The 12,098-nt window shown below is 41.1% G+C and overlaps 1 protein-coding gene across 1 annotated transcript; it reads left to right on the top strand.

Moving 5' to 3' along the window:
• The first annotated feature begins 1,111 nt into the window (after positions 1–1,111).
• On the top strand, positions 1,112–10,911 carry LOC115824799 (protein naked cuticle homolog 2). Its single transcript, XM_030788551.1, has 8 exons — positions 1,112–1,136; positions 1,236–1,262; positions 1,359–1,444; positions 6,143–6,301; positions 8,689–8,784; positions 8,898–9,035; positions 9,919–10,111; positions 10,460–10,911. Exons 1-8 carry the CDS (start codon positions 1,112–1,114, stop codon positions 10,909–10,911), a joined length of 1,176 nt encoding a protein of 391 aa, XP_030644411.1.
• Positions 10,912–12,098: the final 1,187 nt, after the last annotated feature.

Here is a 12,098-nt window from a genome sequence, read left to right as displayed (position 1 = left end):
ACCTTGAATTGTCATTTGCACTCTCATATACTATACTTGATACATTCCCAGTTTATATGAAAGTGAGCAGTTTTTCTTTCTTTTTTTTTTTGTTCTGATGTGTGGCCAATAAATGAAAGTATCAGTAAAGGTTTACTCTTAATTAAAAAGCCATTCAGCCTCTGTCTGAGTTTTTTTTTTTTTTTCATCTACACCCCCCCCCCCAAAACAACAACAACAACAAAAACAGGATGTAGTAGCCATATCTGTATAGAGTGTGTCTAAAAACTGTTCTGCCCTGTGTCAGTGCCTCTCTCTGTTATGTTTTTGAAGCATATCTGCAAAGAAATGATATTCACACACAGACACCCAGACCCTTGCTTAGTCACCCGCATTCAGGACAGTCCTTCACTTTCGCAGGGATTTTTGACCATGTACAAATGTAGCATGGCTAGAATTCAGACCACACTATGACATCAGTTTTCCACATCATTTTTAGTCATTTACAACCATTGTGCTCATACTTTTTTTTTGCGGTTAGGTCAGAACAAAGCAAATACAGCGGGTGAGAAGGTGTGAGTGATTTACTCTATTTTGGATTCAGAAGCTGTTAGTATGTAAGGATGAAGTCTTAATCCTGAAAAACACAGAGGTACTCGTCAGCATCTCGTAAACAAAGTGAGTGGATTGAACCGCTTAATTTATTTCCGATCTTTCTATTACACGTCGAATCACTGTGCACTAATCCTCGTGGTCTCGAATTTAGACAATCTGAAAGCGAGTCCTGTTGTAAGGTCTTCACTGAGCAAACGTTTTTAACTCCAACTCTTACAGATATTATGAGATAGCCGCTAGAGGGAGCAGTCGTCTTTACAACCCAGCGTCTTGCTATGAAAAACGCGTACACGCTCCTTCAGAAGTTTACGCAAATATTGGAGGGTCTTGCATCCTTTTCTTTTCGTTTGGGTGACACGACGCATGACTTAGTCAACGTGGACATATTTTGTGTGTACTAGACTATGAATTACGTCCACTTTATTTAGTTTGTAATAATAAGAACAGAAAACAGGTTGGCAACTTTTTCTTTCCTGAGAGGAGTACTAAATTGCAGAAGACAAGACAAACATTGGAGATGGGCAAATTACAGTCGAAACACGGTAAGGCGTGGGCTAATATAATATCGTGTTGATTGGTTTTTCTTCAATCATAGATTGGACTGCCCTTAAAATAAATTACATTTGTCACCCCTCCGACAGCAAGCACACCCCGGGAAAATCCTGAAGGTGAGTATTAGGCATTTAATGTCCTCTGAAACAAAAAAAAGGTCAAAAATAGCGTTTTGCTCAATATAAACTCTTTACCATTTGTATATCTATTAGGTGGTGCACTCCCAGCGAACCGGGATTTCTACCAGAGCGAGCAGGCGGACGTGTGCTACGAAACGGACAAAATGAACGCGAAACAGGTAGCGCACGGGCTGATGCGGCAGGAGAATATGAAGTAGTTTTTGACGTAGTTTAGGATGACAGAGGGAATAGATTATGGTTTGATTTAAAGTTGGTCTTAATAATTAGAGTCAGCACTCTTTCGGATAAAACAATTTCGTGACAGACGCTTATTAAATTAAAAATGTGCAGCAGACTTATGTCATTACGTTAGTAATGGAATTAGCAGGTACGACAGTCAGAGAAATTGTCATTACAGAATGTTGTTGGAAAACTTTTATCTTCTCTGGGGACCACAGTTCTAAATGAAATTGTGTTCATTTAAGATATGTTTTATAACAGGACATGTTTTATGACGTGGTGAAGAAAAATGGCAACAGATCACAATGCGGCACAGTGTGACCTTCTAAACTTGGACTTTTATAAATCGTTCTCTTGGCTGGTATTTGACATGTTCATCATTACAGTGTGGATAGAATACCCCAAAGTAAATGGTTTACTGACCCTAAAAGCACAACCAGTTTTCCAGTGGTATTTTAGGGTAATTAGCTCTCTCTCTCTCTCTCTCTCTCTCTCAGTAATAATACAGTGTGGAGCCTTCATCTCTGTGTGAACTGTCTGTGGCTGAGAGCCAGGACAGCAGGGTCTTCATGCACAGCTCCATCAAACATCTGGTACTGCTCTATGACAACGGAAAGAGAGGGGCTTTGCTGGGTGGGAAAAGGGGGAGTGCTTGTCAGGGGAGCAGATGAAGGTGTAGCTAAAGGGGTGACTGGTATGAACAGCAGAGGCGCGGGTCTCTATTTTGGAGGGGTGGAATATGGTAGGAGAGGCCCCTGCTTTCCCGCTGTTGGTCAACAGAATCTCGAAAGAGTCTCGGAAAACCAGAGCAGAGGTCACGTTTCTGTTTTGCTCATTTTCACGAATTGGCATTTGTTGGGAGAGCTGATTCTTATTAAGGGTAGACTGTAACCACAAGAATACTGGAATTGTTAATATAACAAAAGAAAACAGCAGACGCAAAGACTTGCGTATGAAGATGGGCAGCATCTCTGTTTTGAATGGTACATCTGCTAATGCAAGAAAACCAAAGCCATTCATAAGGAAACACGATCCAGTTAAGTAGGCTGAAAACTATGAAATCCAACCTCATTTAATAAGCTTCTTCAAAAAGGGAATATTTAAACGGGAAAAGTCTGTGAGAAGTCTGTTTCAGTTCATCTGATCACCTCAGACATTGTTTAAAACTCCCTGGTGAGCGTGTGTTTAGCAAGTTGCATTACATATCACGGTCTGTCTGTGGAGGGAACCTTCCCAAAAAGCGTCTTCAAAGCCTGTCTGCTTTTTAGATCTTAAGATATTGTGTCCCTTTATATGCGGCCAAATTTAGCCGATCTCCACGTTAGTGCCTTTGATGATTTTTCTGTGTTTCCCAAACCGATTGTTGTTGCAAGAAGCAGCTGTCACAGCTGTATCAGGGAATTGTATCAGCAAATCAAAATAAATATCTTATTAATGTGATAAGCCATATCTTTGATCTTTATTCATTTTGGTGAACATTTCCTGGTATATTAGATCCAACCACCGTTTGTCTGTTTGCTTGTTTGTTTGCTTGTTTGTTTGTTTGTTTGAAGATAATTCTTAACAATTTTCCTACAGTGCTGGATGACAAACAGATTTTACATATGTGTTCCCTCATTTCTATATCCCAGGTAGCCATGTAAGGTCACAGTACAGCTCCATTCAAATGAGACTCATTTTAACAAGTAGTGCATTGGCAAAGATAAATTGTTGAAATGAATTATTTGGGGCACATTTTTAGATGGGGGGCATATAAGGCCTTCTTTTGAAACAAAATTGGTCTCTGTTATTGGTTGATTCAGGATGAAGGAATACGCTTTCCCACTCTTGAGCGTAAAATAGACCATTGCCGATATTGTTCACGTATGTGTCTCTTATCAACTTTATTCTGGTAGTGAATCGTTTTAGAGCATATCCCACATAACCCTGTTGTATTCAGTATTGATTCTTGTTTATCTCATTGATTTGAATATGGGTAGTTTGCGAAGTTTCTTTTTGTTCATCTAATGTGTCCTCTTTTTGGGGAATATGTTACTTTAAACGTCGGGCACTGTTTCTCAGGACCGTGTTTTGAAGCTTAACTGTGACGCTGATCTTTTGTTTCAACGTCCTGCAGTTTGAATCATCCAGACAAGGACACTTTAAACAGCCTAGTGAATGAGCTCAAAGGATTCGCTGTTTGTATGGAAAGACTGTTAGAATCACCACAGTTTTTTTCTCCTTTTCCTTTATGTGGTCCCACTTCAAAGGCCACGGCGGGGGAAGCACGTAGCATGGGCAGTGTCTGCTGTCTCTTTCTCATCGGAACAGCAGGCACAGGGGTGGTCTTGGTGTGTTTATGCGAATGGATAGAAAAATAAATACCGAAGATGACAAGAAGTGCCGTTCCTGCGTTGTGGCTGGTGCCTGACGCGCGGTATTTTCCTGGTGCGTTACCGTGTTCGCTGACGGGTTTTGAAGATTTTTTTTCTTTTCTCGGTCAAAATTGTTCAGAAGGTGAACGCGTTCATTTCCTGACCCGTGTTAATCTGTGGTTTGGATCAGAGGTTGGGGGGAGGGAGGTGTGTGTGTGTGTGTGTGTGTGTGGGGGGGGGGGGGGTCTGGATGAATATGCATATAGTAGTAAGTACCAGCAAATTTTAAAGTACAAAAGTATGTAATTCATGAAAATGAATTCATAGATCTGACCTTCTGAAAGTGCATTCATGAGAAAGAGGAGTGAGGCTCATGAGAAAGAGGAGTAAAGCTCATAAGAAAGAGGAGTAAAGCTCATAAGAAAGAGGAGTGAGGCCCATGAGAAAGAGGAGTAAAGCTCATAAGAAAGAGGAGTGAGGCCCATGAGAAAGAGGAGTAAAGCTCATAAGAAAGAGGAGTGAGGCCCATGAGAAAGAGGAGTAAAGCTCATGAGAAAGAGGAGTAAAGCTCATAAGAAAGAGGAGTAAGGCTCATAAGGAAGAGGAGTAAGGCTCATGAGAAAGAGGAGTGAGGCTCATGAGAAAGAGGAGTGAGGCCCATGAGAAAGAGGAGTAAAGCTCATGAGAAAGAGGAGTAAAGCTCATAAGAAAGAGGAGTAAGGCTCATAAGGAAGAGGAGTAAGGCTCATGAGAAAGAGGAGTGAGGCTCATGAGAAAGAGGAGTGAGGCTCATGAGAAAGAGGAGTGAGTCTCATAAGAAAGAGGAGTGAGGCTCATGAGAAAGAGGAGTAAAGCTCATAAGAAAGAGGACTAAGGCTCATAAGAAAGAGGAGTGAGGCTCATGAGAAAGAGGAGTAAAGCTCATAAGAAAGAGGAGTGAGGCTCATGAGAAAGAGGAGTGAGGCTCATGAGAAAGAGGAGTAAGGCTCATAAGAAAGAGGAGTGAGGCTCATGAGAAAGAGGATTAAAGCTCATGGGAAAGAGGAGTAAAGCTCATAAGAAAGAGGAGTGAGGCTCATGAGAAAGAGGAGTGAGGCTCATGAGAAAGAGGAGTAAGGCTCATAAGAAAGAGGAGTGAGGCTCATGAGAAAGAGGATTAAAGCTCATAAGAAAGAGGAGTAAGGCTCATGAGAAAGAGGAGTAAAGCTCATAAGAAAGAGGAGTAAGGTTCATAAGGAAGAGAAAGAGGAGTACGGCTGAACAAAATCAGATTAATGTCAGTGTCAGAGGAGTAATAGCAGAATCTTTATTTATTTATTGATTGATTGATTGATTTTTGTATTAGAACCTATCCAGACTTGCTGTGCTCTGTGATTCATAACGAAATTATGATGTTTGCTCAACTGTATAACAAAAGCTCCTTTTATCACCAAACCTGTGAGTGTGTGTGTAGTCAGACCAAGAGAACCTTGGCTTTAACTACAACAGGACTGGCTTATTCAGACACTGCAAGCAGATCTCTTAATCTTGAATGCGTGTAAAATTTGAATTGATATTTGAACTTAATTTGTGTTTCCATTAGTCGTGCTCTAACTGACTAAAAGGGAAAGGACAGTAACCAGTAAAGACTGTCGTGGAAAATATAAGGCAAGTGTTAGTCACTCTAATACTGAAATGCTAAATTGGCTTATGTCTCACTGTCAGAACTATTTTTGAACTCATGAAAGGCTAATATGATAATATTTTTATGACCTACCTAAACAACTATGTCATCTCCTGTTCCTAGACACATTGGCTGTCTGTCTCTGTTAAGATAAGCATCTATTTTTGTATTACACTGTACGGTAAATGTTTTTTTTTTTGTTTTTTTTATAATGACATGTTTGCATGAGCACGAACAATCACACGAACTAAAGTCCACTGAGCCGGCGCATCAGGTCTTGTTGTAGTTTGTTTTTAGAGGCCCGAGGCTGCAGTGTTGTTCGTTCTATAACCACGCGATGACTCGCCTGATCAAACCCCCACATCAGGCCGTGAAATACTGAAGGTCAAACACTAACGACCGTCATCTGCGATGCAGAGTCGACAACACTAGGTATTATTTATGTTGTGATTTAAATAATGTCCCAGGTAATCAGATGTGCTCCTCGATGAACCCGGCCTGGGTCATAGGCGGCGTGGAAGAAGGAAACGAGCCTCCGTTCCCGCCGGCGGAGGCAAAACGGGTTTAAAGGATGAGAAGTTCCCGAGTTCACCGACCCGGTGATGTCCATCTGTGGGCAGAATCGTCAGCCCAGCCTTCTGGCCTGTAAACGGAGCCAGCATGAAAGGACGCGGGGCCAGGCCCCGGGGCGTGGCAGCCGCGATGACGTGACGAAGCAGACGGAGGACAGGACGAACCCCCTGCCTGGCCCTTCTCCAGAGCTTTGTTCTCCGGCCCTGGTGTCAGGCTGCAGTCCCGGGCCTCCAGCTTCTCTCCGTCTGATGCCGTTTTATAGCCGACGTGTTGCAACAGATAAACTTTTAAGAGTTGAAAGAGGGTTTTTTTTTTTTTTTTTGACGTGTTATTTCCAGTCAGCGCTTCCCACATGCTGTGGATAGGGGTTAATCATCTGTGCCACAGATGCTCCTACTGCTTGATAGACAGATCCTGTCTCTAATAGAATCTAGTATTATGATGCATGCGTGTGTGTGTGTGTGTGTGTGTGAGTGAGTGTGCGTGTGTGTGTGTGAGTGTGTGTGTGTGTGTGTGTGTGTGTGTGTGTGTGTGTGCGCGCGCGCGTAATGATGGCTCTGTGGGTGTTATTATTTTATGAAATTACAGCCGGAGGTGTAAAACTGACAATGGAAAATGTATCACCTGTGTCACTTATATTTTCAGAAGGGTGGACTTCTGTTTTGTCCATTAACTGATAACATCCAATTAGACTGGTCTGTCCAGTCATACACTCTAGTACTGCTGACATCATTTTACAGGAGAGGTTGTTTTTTTTTGCGGTTGTTTACCAAAACATAAACAAAAGCTTTTTAAAGGTGGCGTTTTGCTCTGGTGGAGCTATTTCCTCTTTTACTTAACGTTTTCTTCAAAACCCCTTCTCTAACCCATCTGAAAATGCATGCCCCTGCTGTTGAAACAGTCAGGGTTACTATGACACACAGTTTTTTTCCCAAGGCTCATTAAATGGTTGAAATTTAACAATAAAAGAAGACGCTGACCTTGATCTGCCCGTCCGGCTTCGGTCTTCCCGGTCTCGCTTGCGTCGCACGACATCCAGCGTCGTGAAGCTGAATGGAGCTATTGGTGTGGGGGCCAGGGATGACCAAAGCTAAAGTCATTTTGCCTGGTGGAGGAAACAGTCCTGAAAGCATTAAGAAAGATGTTGTGTTGATTTGTACAGTAATCTGTTTCACTTCCTCCCCCTAAAAAACAAACAGCAAAATGCGGCTGGGAATAATTTTGCAAGAGACCACAGGAGTGCAAAGAATGAAGTAAACTTTTCTCTGGTGAACACATGGGGACAGAAAAAGCAATGGGAACATGTGTAAACATCCCAGCGAGAGAGAGAGAGAGAGAGAGAGAGAGAGAGAGGGACTGTCATGGTGTTTTGGAGGCAGTTAATTTTACATGTGGCTTTTAAAGTATCAGAGAGCATTAACAAATGCTCGTCTGTAGTACAACCAACAGCAAGCATGTTCTTCAGACACTTTAGAACAAACTTTATGTGTGTCTGTTTGTATATGTGCCTATATGCACCCATATGCTTATATGAGTGCCTGTTTTTCATAGACAATTTCATTCAGGCCAGAGTTTGGAATGGTCTCTCTGGGTCAAATTAATTTCATGTGTTTCTTACATGGGTTTCATCTTAAAGATGTGCGTGTGCATGTTTTTCCTGTTGAAAATATGATAAATATGATATTTAAAGTAAAGCAATAATATTCAACTCTTAGTTATTTGCCTGCAATAGCACAACAAAGATCCAGTTCATCAGGAAGAGATTTTTGTTGTCTCTTGTATTGTTGTTGAGTAATCCATCTACCTATTCTCCTCTGTTTTTAATGTCCTCTCTCTTCTCATGTTTTTTTTTCTTTTCTTGAGGCACTGAGAAGAGAGTTGTGGAATGAAAAGGATGTGGATCTTGACGCCCCCCTAGAGGGTATGAAAGGAACTGCTGATTTATTCTAAGTTGGGTTTTTTTCAAATGAAACCGTATAAGTGAATAGGATTTGATTAGGTGATGTTTTGGTTTGCGTATGTTTAGGGGAGATTATCTTAGCCTTGGTTTGTTGTATTCTTGTGTTTGAGATTTTGAAACATTTTTTGGAAAGTTTCGTAACGCAATGTTAAACCAACGGACATTGACGGTGCTGTTTTTCCAGTCTGTCTGATTTCCAGTCTGTCTGATGTCCAGTCTGTTTGATGTCCAGTCTGTTTGATGTCCAGACATATTGTCAGCAGGTTGTTTCTTTGAATCTTAATCTAAAAAGTAGAATATATTCTATCACTCAAAAATATCTTTTTTTATACTGTTTTATCCAGTAATACTGCCACCAGAGGAGACAACAGAATGTCTCTACCATAACCAATCTCTTCCTCATGAAAATGGAGGACAGCATCCATTCAAAAGGCATTTAAACAGCAATGTAAGGGATTTTATATTTGTTTCTGTGTGGAACTAACCCAGACTCTGTCTTTATGAATCTCCAGCCTAATCGTCTGATGTTTTAATATTAGCAATTTTTATACAGCAAATATATCATGCTGTGTGTCGATGTTGCAGACATAATTCGGAGATGTCCTTTTTATTTTCACATTGTATCTGCTGCAGGACGTGGAGTACAATTTGCCCGTCACGGATGAAAATTGTCAGGAATGGATATTTACTTTGTATGACTTTGGTAACAGTAGCAAAGTTCACAAAGAGGTAACGGTCCGACAGTTTTAACACAGAACGGCACCTCAGTTTTGTTTTATTGTTTTTTTTTTTATGTGTTTCCGTATGTGGGTTCTACATGTTGTGTGTCTCCTCTGGAACAGGATATGACCAGACTGATGCAAACAATCTTTGAGGTGGTGGAAGCGTCAATCAGACAGTCGGTGCTCAGTAAGAGCACGTCCCTCAGAATTCGACTGATCATCACCACGGCTTCCAGTGGCAACAGAGGAGGTAGAAGAGTCTGATACAATTACATTATCACTACGTATGTCGTTTTCCTCACTGTTCATAAACCTGCATTTACGTAGGAATGTTATACCATCTATTACACTACATATGAGAGAGTAATGTAGAAGTACTAAAACTTCACTGTGGTGCTTTTTTACTTACAAACGTTAAGTGAATATATATACTATCCCAGATGAGCTAAATGCATTGTGAAGTATTTCTGATTCTGCTCCACGTGTCTGTTTAGGACACATAATTGTTCTGTCATTAGTTCTTGTCAGTGAGAACTGATGACAGATAGCCTCAGGCTGTTGGGCTGATTTGTATTTTTCACAGAGCCAGCTGTGTTTAATGTTCATTGCACTAACACTTCGGTTAAGTCACAAATATTTCATTCACAACCCTTATCCGCCTCTTAACCAACAGTACTAAAGAAAGACATTAATGAGGCGTTAAATGCTGCCATGGTGTTTGTCGTTTTTATAAAGAGTGATTTATCGTAGAGAGAAGCTGGATGAAAGAGGAGCGTTTTCATATGGTTTACCGATTATCAAACATTTATGAAGCAGTTTTATAATGATTAATGACGTAATGAAGAACATAAATAAAGTGTTAGTAAGTTAACAGTGTTGACTGTGGATCTCCTGTCAGACAGAGACACAAGGCTGACTTTGGCTGAGCGAAGTGATGAGGATGAGATTCTACACTGTCCAGACAACGTCCAGACACGTGCCAGGTCAGATCTGTTTGGGTTACATGGCTAATGAAGAGGATTTAGACGAAGTCGACAGAAACTAGAGTGTGACAATGGCATGGGTCACAAATAGGATTTACTCAGGATGACGTTTCAATAGATAAGAATCTGCTCCACGCACGTTAATGACATAACTTGAGTCATTCCTTAAAAATAAAATTCAAATTCAAACTGTTAACAGAGGACAGATAACCAGCCCTCCAATCAACATAGAGAAAAAGCATTACAGAGTGCATGACAACACAGAACGCAGAAACCACTACCTGAAGCTTGCTGGCCTAGAAAACTGCAATTCCCAAGTTGAAGCAGGTAACAAACTGTTTAAAAAATCCAGCTTTTACACTGTTGCTGACTTTTTTCTTTAATATGTAATCCATATTTGTCATAGAATACTTGCTAAGTTCATTTTTAAACTTGCATGTTTTATATTTTATACTTTGAAAATATTTTTTCCTTTATTTGGTCTCACATACTCAGCAAAGTTCTGCTATAGTTATAGCACAAACTATTAAAGAGAACAATATCTTGATAAAAGTTGCGCTGCACTTGAAATGTTGTTTTTGCTTTTATTAAATAGCTTCTTCGTATTGCTAAACGGGACTATGTATAGCCATGCACTTCATCCGTATTGTACCGGTATTTATACCAGTGACTAAAATATTAATATTCATATATGTTTAGACTCTGATGCTGAGGAACATCGCCTGGGCGGTCTTACCTGTGACCCCCACTCTCGACAACATCGGCCCTCCCACCCAGAGAGCCCATTGGGCGCCTGTTTCCAAGGAACCACGCCCTTCCTGCACTCTCCCAGGAGTCACGGCAAGTCAGCGGGAGCCGGCGGAGACGCCGCGAGGCTCTTCAAACCACACAGCCATCACCCCAGCGTTTGGTGCCAGCCCTTTCAGAACCACCAAACTGGGCACTGGCCTCTGGAGTACAGCCATAGCAAAAAGCTTCATATCAAATCCTCCACACCGTCCAAGCAGAGTTCCCCAGACAGGGATTTCCAGCCGGTGCAGGGCACCTCCTGTGGGGGTGTTGTGTCACTGGCTCAGAGGCACAAACACCATCATCTCCATGAACATCACCATCATCATCATCATCACCATCATCATCACCACTACCATTAAGCGTGACTTTAGTCTGGAGCCTGAGGATGGACACAGACACACGCACACGCACGCACACACATACACACTCACACACACGCAGCTTTAGACTTCTGACTTCAGGCTGTGGGTTTTTTGAAGAGGTCTGGTCGAGTGCCTTCAGAAAGATTCTCTTTTCGCATAGCTCCCTGGAGACTCATAATCTTTGCTTTATGCCCAAGACTGATACAGTATCTCTAGACTCCATGGTCTATGGCTCTGAGTTAGAGAAGTGAAGTGAAGTGAAGTAAACTAGGCGAAAAGACTGCCCAGTGCACAAAAAAAAAACCTCACACTTAAACAAATGGGGAACCTTCAGAATGAAATCAGTGACTTTTCACAGAAACAGCATTTCATACATTTCTCTGAACAGGCCGTAGCTCTTTATTGGCTGATTTGATAATATATGGGATTTAGTGCATGGTCAGTTCCTGTGTTAATACTGTACCAGTGGGACCATGTGTAATAATGTAATGTAACTGACACCACAGTGCTGGAGAAAATTCATAAACAAATCACCTGACAGGCTATTATTAGGGGAGGCATGACACCCATAAAGTAAATATGTAGTACAGTATCTCTATAGGCTTGTAAATAGAACAGCCTCTAAGACCATATAATAAGTGCGTTTGTTAATTAGTTGCTTTGAGTAGAATCCATTACTAACTATCCATTAAGAATCCATGGTTACAATTTTCTGTTGCAGAAAATAATTGACATGTTGAAGCCCAAGAAAGTATTACATTTTAAAATTTTTTAATATATGTAGACAGTAGGGGATTTGTTATTTTTTAACAGGGGGGATGACGCGCCAACAGGGGGGATGACCCAATGGTCACTGACACTACTCTAGAGAGTATATAGGGGGATGGCAGGTTAACAAGGGGGATGCATTTTGGCCATTTTGCTAACAAGGGGATGGCATCCCCCCTCATCCCCCTACAAATCACAAAATCGCCTACTGTAAATATATACACATATATATGTATAACATTTTTATACAGAAATAATTTGTTTACTGATAGTGAAAAAAATGACTGGTATTACATTGGATCTGTAGATGGTTTCATGATATAAATTAAGGGATTCTTATTTGTTTTTAGCAAAAGGCAAGTCTTCAGTTCATCTCAGCCATCAATACTGCCCTCTTCAGACTGTGTCTGAATATT

Source organism: Chanos chanos, chromosome 12, assembly GCF_902362185.1.
Source record: "Chanos chanos chromosome 12, fChaCha1.1, whole genome shotgun sequence".
Lineage (NCBI taxonomy): Eukaryota > Metazoa > Chordata > Actinopteri > Gonorynchiformes > Chanidae > Chanos > Chanos chanos.
This window is presented reverse-complemented; position numbering and strand designations above follow the sequence as displayed.

Excerpts from the sequence above, each read along its gene's own strand:
- LOC115824799 (XM_030788551.1), top strand. The coding sequence starts at position 1,112 with ATGGGCAAATTACAGTCGAAACACG. Across the intron at positions 1,263-1,358 it reads ACCCCGGGAAAATCCTGAAG|GTGGTGCACTCCCAGCGAAC; the intron begins GTGAGTATTAGG and ends TATATCTATTAG. Across the intron at positions 8,785-8,897 it reads GTAGCAAAGTTCACAAAGAG|GATATGACCAGACTGATGCA; the intron begins GTAACGGTCCGA and ends CCTCTGGAACAG.